The 14181-nt window shown below is 36.9% G+C and overlaps 1 protein-coding gene across 1 annotated transcript in view; it reads left to right on the top strand.

The window, feature by feature from the left end:
- The window catches only part of LOC129271729 (receptor-type tyrosine-protein phosphatase F-like), a 33323-nt gene extending 21978 nt beyond the window's left edge, over nt 1–11345 (top strand). The window contains exons 21-26 of the mRNA XM_064106612.1: nt 4390–4466; nt 7186–7311; nt 7892–8023; nt 8852–9000; nt 9765–9900; nt 10816–11345. Of these exons, the coding sequence (XP_063962682.1) occupies nt 4390–4466; nt 7186–7311; nt 7892–8023; nt 8852–9000; nt 9765–9900; nt 10816–10917 (722 nt within the window). The 3' untranslated portion in view covers nt 10918–11345. The remainder of the gene's footprint in view (nt 1–4389; nt 4467–7185; nt 7312–7891; nt 8024–8851; nt 9001–9764; nt 9901–10815) is intronic.
- The last annotated feature ends 2836 nt before the right edge of the window (nt 11346–14181 follow it).

Genomic DNA, 14181 nt, shown 5'->3' on the forward strand with positions numbered 1-14181 from the left:
CGGATAGTACTGCTTTGGCTTTAAAGGATAGGTCTGGTATTCCATTTCCCAATAAGGTAGTAATTTTAAAATAATGTGATTAGCCCTTACATGTATATTGTTGTAGGCTTTTATTATTATTATTGGTAATTGAACTATTGTCAGGCATTCCGTTTAGTCTTGTTTGCAGACCACCCCATTATATGTCTTTAATGAAACTATTTTTCCATGTACACTTGTGCCCAAGCAAGACATGACTTAACCATAGTTTAAGCTTATTTTAAGTCGGCTATTTGGACCAGGTTTTTTACGAATGGGCGGCAATTTGATATTTTCTTGGCCTTTCATTGCGCAGAACAGCGAAAATTTGCAGGCGTGGAGAACTACATGTAAACTACAAGACTGTCCTGTAAGGAAACCTTAGTGCGCCAAAAGTCATTTCCGGGCTTTTCGAGATTATTATTTTTTGTCGTGCCCAGTTGAAAGACAACACGTTTAAAAAGTGTTTCAGTACCATTTATCATTCCGGTGTATGCATTAAGGTTGTTAATTTCCTACTTCGAATCGCAAAATGTCACATTTTCGTGTGAAATGAATAAAAGGGTATAAATTTAAAAACACTGTTCCTTTAATTTGCATTAAAACTGTTTAGATTTCGGTGGATTTCCATCTAAATTCTATCAACACCATTTTTTCTTGATTTTCATGTTTTCAGTTGATTCAAGATCAGCTGAAAACTTTTGCAACTTTTTTATCGTCGGCGGTCATCCGAACCGTCGTATCAGTCAATTTTGGTCAAAAAAAAAAGAAATCGATTTTGAGACTTTTACAGAAAATTAAAGTACAATTCTTACTCTATTCATAATTAATTTCTACGCAGCAATTTAATATTTTTTTTTATCAGATATGAGAGGATTTTCACAGCGATGCCATACATTTTTTGAATAAAATGCGCGAATCCCATAGAAAACGTGGACTGTAACAGAGCGATACGACGTTTTCACTGACCGCGATTTCAATGCGGGCGGTCAGCCAAACTGTCGCATCGACCATCTGCACTGCATTGACTTTGCGCGTAAAAAGCGATACGACATTTTGACTGAACGCGCGCATTGAAATCGAGGCCAGGATTGTTGTATTCCCTATGGCATTTTGTACGGGGGGAATCTAAACCGCTTAAACCGAAATTACAAGAATGTAGCTCTTTTGCGATATTTTCTCCGATCCTTGCTTTTAAGTAAAAATAAGGATGCCTTTGTCAAGCAACTGTCTTGGTCATTCCAACCGCGAACTTTTCTAGAAATGAATATGTTGTAAGGCTCATGGGCGGAAATCCCAGGGGGGACAGGGGGGACGTGTCCCCCCTACTCAAAATAGTAGGGGGGACACAATATCAAATGTCCCCCCTACTATTTTTTGTCTTTTATGATGGTAAGAAATACATCATTCTAAATCGAAATAAAACATGTATTTTGGGACGAGTTGGGATGAGATGACCGTACTTTTGGGATGATAATTTTCCCGCCCCTTGTCCCCATAGGCGGATCCAGGGGGGCCGAGGCCCCCCCCCCCCTATTGGCGGAGCAAAAAAAAAGAAAAAAAAGGGAAAGAAAGAAGGAAAAAGGAAAACAGGAGGGAAAAGAGAGGAGAAAAGGAAGAGGACGACGAGTGCATAAAATAAGATGAGGGAAAGACTTGGAAAATAAAAAGAATCTTTCGTGCCATGAAATAAAATTTTCCCTCGCGCTTCGCGCTCGCATTGCCTGTTAGGTGATTTACATATCTTGTCCAATATGGAGCTAAAATATCAAGTTTAGAAGTCAATATACAAAACATATTTCACCTCGGAGATCGAACTTTCATTATTTTGTGTGATTTACAAATTGATTTTTAAAAAGTGCTCTGTAAAAATGTCAGTTTTATGGTCTGAATAATTTTATCAACATTTGCTGCTTGCGCTGCGCGCTCGCAAATTTTGATTTATCAGGTACCTATTACTTTTGTGTATTCCATAAAGTTTTCAAATTATCCCTTTTCAGGTCTGATTGTCAAAACGTATCAGCTAGCGCTGCACGCTGGCATTTTGATTGGCGAGTTATGTATATGTTTCAATATTGATTATACAACGAAACTACTTAAAATCCCCTTTTCACGACGGTTTATCAAAAATTTTAGCTCGCGATTTGTGCTCGCATTAATGGTTAAAAACATATTAACTGATGCATCCTATTCATAATTACAAAAGTGAAATGTCCAGTTTTTATGCCATAATATCATCAGATTTTGCGCCCTCATTTGGCATTAATAAATATAATATTAATTTAATAATTAAATTGTCCCTTTTGTTTCATCTCGCGCTTAGCAAGAGGAATAGGAAGATAGTCATCACTTTCATGACATGTCGTAAGGATGTCCCGGTCGCGCGTCCCGGTCCTATGTCAAAACTCAAAGTAATAATAATGAAAATTTTAGCTCTTTTTTTTAAGTGCAATCCATATCCACCTTACAATTTTCCTACAAAGTGCTTGAAATATAAAGCTGTAATTGACTCTTTTTTCACAGATCGAAATATCAAAGTTTCATGATTAAAGATGTATTTATAATGCCTAGATTCTAGGTCTAAATATGAAACACACGCGCGCATGTTTATTCAAATACTCAACTTGTTCTCTATTTAAATCATTATCCAGTTTCAGATCACAATATAAAATTTTTTCTGCTCGCGCTTTGTGCTCGCATTATTAATGTAGGAAGACCCCCTATTACTCATCCTTTTCATGATTTACAAAACATTGATTTTGATTGATTTATTTTATTTAAACACGGTAAAAAGCCCTCGATCAGCCTATGGCTGTTTACAAAACATGAACAGAGTGGCCCATTTTTAGGTCTAAATCTCGATTTTTTTTTTCTGCTCGCACTTCGCGCTCGCATCAATTGTTGAATTATATAGCTATCCTGTTCACGATTACAAAAATTGATTAAAATTTTCCACTTTCTTTAGAAATTTTCAAAATTTTTCAGCTCGCGCTTCGCGCTCGCATTTTTTTATTGTTGAAATAAGTAACGCCTTCATGGCTAAGTGCAAGCAGTCCTCAACAGGTACCGTTTCAACAGGTACGTATATAAAAATTTTCTGCTCGCGCTATGCGCTCGCATGATTAATACTCATGATTTACAAAACATGAATAGAGTGTCTCGTTCAGTAAATATTATAGGACTAAATCTCGAAATTTTCCGCTCGCGCTTCGCGCTCGCATCAATTGTCTACTTATATACCTATATTCTGCTTGAGTTACATAAAGTGCTTAGAATTTCCATTCTTTAGGTGAAAATGTCAAAAAAAAATCAGCTAATTGCGCTTCGCGCTCGCATTATTTGATTGTTAAATGCTAACTGCACGCAGTCTTTAACAGGTATCTTTTCCATCAGTTCATTTCTGCTCGCGCTTTGCGTTCGTAGTAATTATTAAGTTGCATACATATTTTTTTCAGGATAACAAACATTGCCCAGAATGTTCAAATTTTAGGGAAAAATACATAAAATTTCCAATAAATTAGCTCGCGCTTCGCGCTCGCATCATATAAATAAGGATTATGATATTATATATGAATTTATAAGAATATAAAGCTAAGAAGTGACTAATGAGGACTACCCCTTCAAAGAAACAAACACAAATCATCTTCGAGCTGCCGATCGGGGGGAAATATGGCTGAAACAAATTTCCGCCCCCCCCCCTATTGGCGAAGACTGGATCCGCCCCTGTGTCCCCCCTACCTTTTGGGAGAGATTTCCGCCCCTGGTAAGGCTGGGGAACTAAGTGAAAATTATAGGAAACTTTGACGTCGATTTTCTCTGAAATTCTCTGAACGGTTCTGAAGACTGCCGACGTTATGTTAGCCGATTTTGCTTGACAAATCAGTCGAAAAACGGGATTTTTCCATATCACGGAGTAAACTGTCATCGCAACACTGTCACCTCTTAATTGACAGAGGTCCGTATCTTTAGCTCGGGTTTAATTTAAAATCTGGTCTGAATGTGTGATTTAACTATGAATGGCAATTTTTGACAAAATTCTCTAACAGCAGAGGTTCAATTTCTCAGATTATTCCACTCCCAATTCACTGGAAACTGTTACAAAATGATAAGTGAAACAGTTTTCTTCAGCATAACAAATAATGAAATACCACAGTGAACATGACAAGCATGACATTTTTTGGCTTTGATAATTTTAGCACAAAGTCAGACCATGGTCTATGTTTTACTGGACTTCACAATACGGTTTAGGGGGGTAAAAATTTTTAAGCATATAATGCCATAACCCGACTCAAACTTTATTCGGGGAGGGAATTTTAATACTTGGAGAATGTGGTATTCTTAAGACCCAACTATGACATATTTCATTTCTAGTGGAAAGTAACAGACCATACCTTCTATGCCGTGGACTAGAGGATAGCACTGACTACATCAATGCATCGTTCATAAATGTGAGTAATACTCATTGGACTAGGTCGAGTTAAACATTTAGTTTTTAGAGGCAAAAGTATGGAGTAATTTCAAAATCATTACAACATTATTTTAGTAAATGTAAAAGCAATAATTATATATGTTAACACAATATTATCACATTTGGAAAATACAGAGCAAATCACGTACATGAATATAATCTTAAACACTGGCGGTAAATTTGGTCGTCATTTTCCTATTTTCCTATTTTTTAGAATGTATTTATTTATCTATTTATTCATTTATTTCATTTTATTTATCTATGTATTGATTTTTTTTATTTATATATTTATTTATCTATTTATTTATTATCTTTTTTTTTTTTTTTTTTTTTTTTTTGGGGGGGGGGGATTTACCCTTTCCACTTGAAGCATGTGGTCTCGATTCTTGTAAACCATAATTTGAGTATTGCGACTGCCATTGGAACGATGCAAATATAAGACACAGCATGATTGACCATCGAGTTATATCTTCAGTTATTGATCACAAGTTTCTTAAGAATGAGTTCATGTGCATCATTCACCGAAAGTTCATTTTCAATACAGCAAGTTATGAAACAGTATAATTAAAGGAGAAATATATTGATTCTGAATATGGCCTTATTATATATCAGTGGAAAGGTCATGATGTGGGGATTATCATTTGGTCATTCAAAAATAACGAAAATTATACATAAAGTGGAAATCGCCAATTAAAAAGCGCTAAAATGCCTCTCCGAAATACGCCTCCCATCGGTCTCTGAATTGACTCGAATTTGATGACGTGTATGAGTGTACGAGAGACGTGATTGGCTCTCCCACGTCAAGGTCCACTTGCATGCAAAACCTGTTGCGAGGGTACGTTTTCTCTACACTGTCACTGAATACTTCGATCACGAAATGAAAGAAAACCCATAAGTTTATCTAGATTTTGGATTTTCAAATTGATGATTTTGAAGATGAAGAGAATGATGATGAAGTTTCTAGCTCTAGTGACGTGGATGGAGGTAAATTAGGGGAATTACGTCTATGATGATGAGTCGGACAATTCAACTTGCATGCCGATTCGCTACCAACTCATGCAGCTGCTAGTGCTAGCTGCACGTAGGCCTACCGCGGGCCAAAATAAATCCATGAAAATTCCAGCATGACCATCCATACAGAGTCTCTTCCCTCTGTCAAGGCTCTAAAGAAGGAAACTAATGATATAAGTGTAATACAAACAAGTGAATATATCCGAATCTGAAGATAAATCAACTCAACGAATAGCAGCAGACGATATTCACCGACGATAAACTTCACGTGGCTGGGATAAATGTCACTCGTTCTGTTAGATATAATTTCTATCTCATTATTTTGACAAAATTAGGAAACTCGGGGAATTATTTTTCTATATACAAATATAGTAACACCTCGTACTATTTTTAAATTACGATAAAACCTTTTTTGAAGCAAAAAGTTGAGGTAAATTAGAATTAGATGTAAAAGATCATCCCCAACATGCGTAGCTCGTATGTGATTGTAAACAAACCTTCACAAACACACATTGCCTGCTCGCCTTGGCTGAGAGAGTAGATGCACGTGTTGCACAGCTCTCAATCGGCATTTTGGATGGTTTGTTTACAATCACATATGAGCTACACATGTTGGGGATGATCTTTTATATCTAATTTTAATTTACCTCAACTTTTTGCTTCAAAAGAGGTTTTATCGTAATTTAAAAATAGTACGAGGTGTTACTATATTTTTATACAGAAAAATAATTCCCCGAGTTTCGTAATTTTGTCAAAATAATGAGGTAGAAATATTTAACAGAACGAGTGACATTTATCCCAGCCACGTGAAGTTTATCGTCGGTGAATATCGTCTGCTGCTATTCGTTGAGTTGATTTGCCTTCAGATTCGGATATATTCACTTGTTTGTAAGTACATTTATATCATTATTTTCCTACTTTAGAGCCTTGACAGAGGGAAGAGACTCTGAATGGATGGTCAGGCTGGAATTTTCATGGATTTATTTTGGTCCGCGGTAGGCCTACGTGCAGCTAGCACTAGCAGCTGCATGAGTTGGTAGCGAATCGTCATGCAAGTTGAATTGTCCGACTCATCATCATGGACGTAATTCCCCTAATTTACCTCCATCCACGTCACTAGAGCTAGAAACTTCATCATCATTCTTTTCATCTTCAAAATCATCAATTTGAAAATCCAAAATCGAGATAAACTTCTGGGTTTTCTTTCATTTCGTGATCGAAGTATTCAGTGACAGTGTGGAGAAAACGTACCCTCGCAACAGGTTTTGCATGCAAGTGGAGCTTGACGTGGGAGAGCCAATCACGTCTCTCGTACACTTATACACGTCATAAAAAAAACAAATTTCGCGGACGTAATTGAGCGTGTTTGAAGCATTTAGAGAGAGAACTTTAAACTATCAATTAAGTGAGTTTCATCGGTCTCCATGATAAATGATGTACACCATCGTGTTCTTCTTATTTTCCCCTCTAATTTGATATATAATTCTTTATTTTTATGATTTTCAATATATTTCAACTTTAAGATCGTCGTTATCTATTGCAAAAATATTCTGGTAAATTCCAATATGTCGATTGCAAGAAAAAACAAAATCCTGATAAATGAATTTTTTCCTTTTGATTTTATTTTCATTTTGGGCCTCATTGGTACCCACAAAATGGTAACAAATGACATTTTCCTGTTCTTTCAGACATTCCTGAAGAGAAATGTGCTCCTTGCCACCCAGTCTCCGTTACCAAACACTATGGTGGATCTTTGGAGGCTTGTCATTGATTGGAAGTGCCCCGTCATCGTTATGCTGAATGAATTGGATGGGGTGAGAAAAATTAAACTGAAACATTGCATGGGCCGCGGAAGCAAAGGGGTGCACACTTTTTTTCCAAAACAGTGTACAAAAACGTAAAAATGACCAAAGAATTTTGATTTTTTGCACGGTCAGCCCCCCACTTTTAAAACTGTTCCGCAGCACCAGCATTGTGTGTTTGTAATAACTCTTTGCAGCGGCGTGCCGTGGGTCACGGCATTGGGGGGGGGGGGGCACCAGAAAAAAAAATTGTCACTGACCTAATAGAGACATTTTAAGGACAGTGCCATTAAACGAATACAGTTGAGGGCAGAAGTTTACATACACCCAGGAAATTCAAAGAAAGTTTGACACTTGCCAAATATCATGAAATTTACTCTATCTTGTAAAATTTGTGTTATCATGACAAATTTGATATCAGACAAACGAATATGTCATTCCCCTTTCAAATGCATAGATTTCCACTCTACCAAATATAATGTAGAACAAATTGCAATATTATCAATGGTGTAAAAATTTATAAGGGTACCTTGAGACGTACACGATTTGGGCCAAAAGCTAAAAGGTTCGTTTCTCATCTTTGGTTAATCAGGAGTCCTGTGTCCAGTACTGGCCAGAAGAAGAAAGCATTACATTTGGACCATTAGAGGTCACTGCACTTGAATCTGGAAGTACAGTAAACTTCGTCAAGAGGAAGTTTGGTGTGACTTCTGACACTGGACAGGTATGCCTTACATGTACATTTATGGTTACCGGTCATAAATCTTGGAAATACATGGTAAATGAACAAAAGTCGGGGAATGATTCAAAGAGTTGCAAGTCACTCCCTTGGCTAATCACTATGGGAGAGAAAATGGACACTTACTTGACAGAAAAGATAAGCTCATTCGTTAGAGCAGTGACCCAATTACTTTTAAAAGTTAATGTGTTACTGCTTATCGCTAGAGCTTCGATCGTGACAACTAAGTTAAATGAAAATCAGTCCTCGTATATCCAGTAAACAATTATAATCTACGTGTAATGATTAACCAATTTTTATGGAAAAGGGGGAAAATAAATCAGAATGATGAAAAGAGTTCGCCGGTACAGACTCGGCTCGCGGATTATCCTGCGTTGCGTTTACACGCTGCTCCGGCTCGCGGATCAGAAATGGCTGGCGGGGCAAACACACAGATCAGTGGACTGAATTTACATCATGAAATGCGTGCTAATTGCCGATGCAGACTCGGCTTCGTGTTTACACGGACAAAAATGTCCGTGTCTGCACCGGCTTGCGGTTCAGATCCTACTATTTTGGCGGAGCAAAATTACCGCGTAAATCACGTTTACACCCATAAAAAATGGCGAGTCTGGTAATGATGGAAAGAGGATACAGTTCATCAAAATATGCAGGAAATGAACACTGTGATTTTGGTCTTTAAATTGTACAAGACACAAGGTTAAGACCAAAGATCACAGAGATCTGCTTCAGGTAGATGCAAGTACAGCAACTCTAGCTTTGGCTTTGACAAAGAACGGTAATTGTTATGAAGAATGCCTCTTTTCTGTACAGTGCATCAACGTTGAGCAGTTTCAGATGCTTGGATGGGGTTTGTCAAACAAAAAGCCGAACTCCCCCCTTTCACTGATTAAGCTCATTGAAGCTGTTGAGGGCAGCATTGAGAAAGCAGAAAGCAAGGGACCCGCTATCGTTCATTGCATGTAAGTAGAAATAGCAATAGCAATGTGTGACCTGCTATCTCAAATCTAACAAAAAGTCGTCAGAAGTGAGGTTTGAATTGTTTAGTTAGCGTTAATTGAAAAATCACATTCTCTACATTTAGAATAACAAAAACCTGTACAAGCAATGTAAAAAAAAAAACAAGTGAGAGCTTTCCAAACATATTTAGCGTTAAATGAAAAATCACATTCTCTACTTGAAAATAGCAAAAACCTGTACAAGCAATGTAGAAAAAAATAAATGAGAGCTTTTCAAATATAAGTGCTAAACAAGGGTTGAAGGTAGGAGTTCACACAAGCTTCAGACATGTGAGATGTGCATCTTTGCAATCACTAGGGAATTTGGTATCTGATTGACCGATAGGTAACAAACACATATTTGAACTAATTAAGAACCTCTCTCTAAGTTGTTATTGAAGAAGTTTTTTCGAATGTAAGCCTTCTGTAACATGTTTATCTTCACCCTTCAAACATTCTGCAACACATTTTAAACATTTAGATAAATTCATCTGAAATTTTTAAAGATATTTTTTGAATTAATGAAGTTGCAAGCAGATCAAGTTGTCATATTTTTGTTCGAATATGATTGAAGGCTCAGTGCTGAAGCTTAACTATAAACTTACAGTATTTTTTAATACATGTATCGAATGGTTGAAATAAATGTACATTAGATAAAGCCTACACTTATATAAATGATATATGCATTGATGTTCTTCACCAGATTATTTATTTTATATACGGTCCAGAAACGGGATTGGTCGTAGTGGTGTTTTCTGTGCCTTGTGGTCAGTCTTTGAGAAGCTCAGAAAAGACGATAACGTAGACATCTTCCAAGCAGTCCAAAGGCTCCGGTCGAACAGACCCCGCATGGTTGAATCATTGGTATGATTTATAAAAAAAATTTGTTATCTTGTGTCAGTAGTGATAATGTCACGGAATTAGCATATTTGTGACCACGGTACTACAGTTTACAGTGTTTTCCTTTATAAATTAGTGGTGTTAGTTTCCCATTTACACCAGTTGAAGTTCCCGCTTCGTTGTGGAAATTCAGGAGAAAACCTGTTATGCGGCGCCAACTTCGTTTGATTTTCTCGAAAATGTGAAATTGTCACATGCTCCGTCCGTGCCACGTCCTTGCGAAGTTCATGTTGCGTGCGCAGTGTTCCCACTAAGTCTATTTTGCGCGCAGAAGCGGCCCATACTGCATCGAAACGGGTCCCGTTACGTTTTCACTGCATATCCAGCATATTGCGATTGGTTGTACATTCGTCTGTGTTGGCGTAGCCTCAATTCAGTATGGAGCTGTTTATTAGTGACACAATTTGTCAACAATATAACTTTTTAGCACACTGGAGGCATTTAGCACCTAACAGATCGGTGCTATAAACGGGAATCAATACCAAACCTACACATATACCAACTAACACTATACGATTTCATCCAAACGAAGTGTTTTGGATTCAGTCATTTAATCATTGAATCAAGAAAGGCATTGACGGATCTACGGGGGGGGGGGGGGGTGTTAACTTGGGTTACCAATACAAAAATAATGACCTACATCTACATTTTGGAGCCATCCCCGAATTATCTTCATTTTATAGAACCCCTTTTTAATTTTTCGGTTCTAAAATGACATTCGTTTGGTAGTGAAAGGGTTTTTTTTCTTTCTTTTTTTTTGCTTGTCAAATTTCTTGATCGAACACCCTCCTTTGAAAAATAGCTAGATCCACCCCTGATAGGCCTAATACAATAATGTTTTACATTGTTGTTTTTCCTCTTTTTCCCCTTGACTTACAGGAACAGTATGAACTTTGTCATGAAGTCGTGAATGAATATCTGCATCAGTTTGAAGAATATGCGAATGTGGACACCATCGAGGATCAACTTCCTATCATTTGACATTGATTTTGTGAAGGCTACTTCATTTGGACAGTGTACACTGGTTCACTTGCACAGTCGCTACACCACTTCTCCCTGCATGCCCTGGAGAAGAAATTAGTTCATCATTTGTTCCTATACATCATCTCAACATCCAGACCCTTTTTTGTTATATTAGAGGGAATTCCCATGATTTTAATGAGCAGAGTAAGAGTTGTTTTGGCATGTCCTGTTAATGCTCTAATAAAACAATCTGGGTGCATATATACAGCGTAGCAATTGATCGTGAGACTGCTTGGTTTCTACAATTAATTGCATAGATTGTTTTGTAGGTTCAATCGTCCCCGGTCTGCAAGAAACATGAAACAGGAAGAAAAAAAAACACATCGAAATATCTGTATGTTGTCATAAAATGTACCAACGTATCAATGCCGATACCTACTCACGGATATCACTTTTCTGTGTTCCTCAGTACTCATTATTCCTCGTGTTTTATTTCATTCCATTAAAATTGTATCTAGACTCTTGCTGAATTGCTCATCTACCACAAATAATGGATGTATTTGTTGGGGCAATCTTACCAGAAAGGACAATGGGTGATATATCATTTCCATTTGATAAATAGTTATATCCCCATTGCTACACAAAATAAAAATGATAGCTAAAATATTAAATTATACTTTACTTCACACAAAATTGGTTTCAAGTAGTTAATTTCGGTATGTAAGATGACGAAATTATAGAAATATTATAAGCTAATTGTATCAATGTGATTAAATTATTCTATGTAACAATTGTCATTTTTATAAAGTCAATATACGCTAACGTAAATAGAATAATCCTTGTTTTACACAAGATGACCTCAATGGCAAACAAACATCCTCCGGAAGACTTTCCTTGAAAACTTATAGTTTCATAAACTTCACCAAAATAAAGTAGAACTATTTTTCTTCTTCAATACAGTCAGCGATTGAGCGGGAGGGGGGGGGGGGGGGGGCTAATCAAGCGTTTTGTTTTTTCCTGTGTCAATTAACTGGCGGGCATAGATATATGAAGAGTTTAGTTGCAAAAGGGGTTAGGTCCACTTTGGACCATTCCGAGAAAAAAACATGTTTTTATTCTCACTTACTGAAATATTCTTATGAGAAACTAAATTGTCATGATGGACTACCCTATCATGTGAACATAAAATTGGGTATAAAAGAAATCTACCTGTCTTCAATTTTTTTCTATATATTTTTTTGTGTGTGGACCTAACCCCTTTTTGCAAGTAAACTGAAATGAATCCAATCTATTTTGATTAAAAAAGTGATTTTTCTTTGCCACTTTTATCATGTTTCCATGTAAATTTCAAATCTTTGATCGACTAAAAATTTAGAGGTTTTGAGACAGAATTTTTTTTTTTTTATGAACAATGGACCCATTGGCGGCGGAGCAGAGGATTATCTTTTGTTTTGGAGGGGGGGGGGACGCAAAAGGGGTTAGGTCCACCCCAAGAAATTTCATTTTTTATTCTCCTATATTGCAATATTCTTATGCGAAACTAGATTTTCATGATACCCTACCATGAGAACATAAAATTGGGTATAAAAGAAATCCACCTGTCTTCATATGTTGAAAAATATTATTTTCCAAAAAAAAATCTGTGTGGACCTAACCCCTTTTGCAACTAAACTGAAATGGAACTAACCCCTTTTGAAAAAAGGGGGTTTTCTTTGTCATTTTAGATCACTTTTTAATGTGAATTTCAACTTTTCTTTGGTATCATCTTATAGAGCTACTAAAAATCTATACTTTGAGATAAAAGCATTTGATGAAAAATGGACCTAACCTCTTTTGCAAGTGAGCTCTTCATATACAAAAAAATATCTCTCTCTTAGGGGTACATATCCCCCTTCTTTCTTTCTCATTTTTTTCTAGGTAGGGGGTAGGGTCATGTTTATTAGATGTCTTACCCATGGCCTCATATTCTGCTTTGGGGGGGGGGTCTGAATTGCCACACACTCAGTTTAATGTACATATTTATGGAAAGGAAAGATGAGCACGATGTATAAAAAGCCTCAAATGTTCATGCTGAACTACATGTAAGTTTTCGAAATGACCCAACCCCTTCCCCCTTTACGGTGCGAGGTAATATGAGGAGGGGGGGGGGGGGTCATAAAGATTAAACTTTATTTATAATCTTTAGTGCCGACGAAAACTTTTAATTCTCGGTAGCGCTTGGTCATTGCGGTAATGGATAATGTAGGTTTTTTTTATTGATCTTTGTGAAACACCCAAGGCACTTGCCTACAGATGGGGGCATTGGTGCCACCCCTTCCACGCCCCCCCCCCCAAAAAAAAAAAAGAATCATGACTAATGGAAACGGAAGAAAAAAAGGAAAGGGAAAGGAAAAGGTGAAATAAAATACTATTTTCTAGATATTGTATTAAAGTCAATCTCAAAATTTCATTTTGTATTAAGAAATTTACTGTTTCTGCTCGCTCGCGGCTTTTTCGAAATATTGTCCAATTCGCCGTCCGTTATGCCCCCTTAATTTTTTTCCGCTAATTACGGCCATTGACCCAACGATCAAATTTCTTTCTATTCATATTGGGCTTTGAAACTTGAACATCATCAGCGGTCCTGTAAGATAATCGCCAGATTGACAAAGTTTGTGTTGTGAAAATTTCGCATCTCTAAAAAATCACCCGAGGAATTCAATGTTACATGTCAAGAAGGCACTGGTGTACAGCTGAGGTGAAGGGGGGGGGGGGGGGGCTTGGGAGTACGGATCAAAAATTTGTACGACTAAGACAAAAAAAAATAGAAAAGAAAGAACAAAAAAGGGGAAATACACTTTTTTTCGAAAATCATGCCAAGCTCTTTTTTCTTCTAATTTCACCCCATACGCCATGTCTGACACTTTCGATAAAAAAGGCTCATTATACCTCACTACATGCGAGAAGGTTTTCTTATTTCTACCACTTTTCTACCTTCAAGGGAAACCTACCATTCCACAATTCAAAGCCCATTAAGATTGCGAACCTATATATGTCTGTCTTCATAATAAAAAAAAACAGATATGGTTTATTGTTGTAAATCCGAAACAAGGAAGTGAAAAGGCTTAAAGTAATTTTGTTTGTAAATGGTAAGGTTCTATATTTTCTTGCCATACCAGGAATTTCATGAACTCTTTCTCATCACCCCACTGTATGTAGGTTAAATTCCTTAAACAAACACTTCACAAGAGCACATCTGAATGACTTATACTAAATGTATAATATTTAAAAGGGGGAGTCAAA

This window comes from Lytechinus pictus, chromosome 11, assembly GCF_037042905.1.
Source record: "Lytechinus pictus isolate F3 Inbred chromosome 11, Lp3.0, whole genome shotgun sequence".
Classification (NCBI taxonomy): domain Eukaryota; kingdom Metazoa; phylum Echinodermata; class Echinoidea; order Temnopleuroida; family Toxopneustidae; genus Lytechinus; species Lytechinus pictus.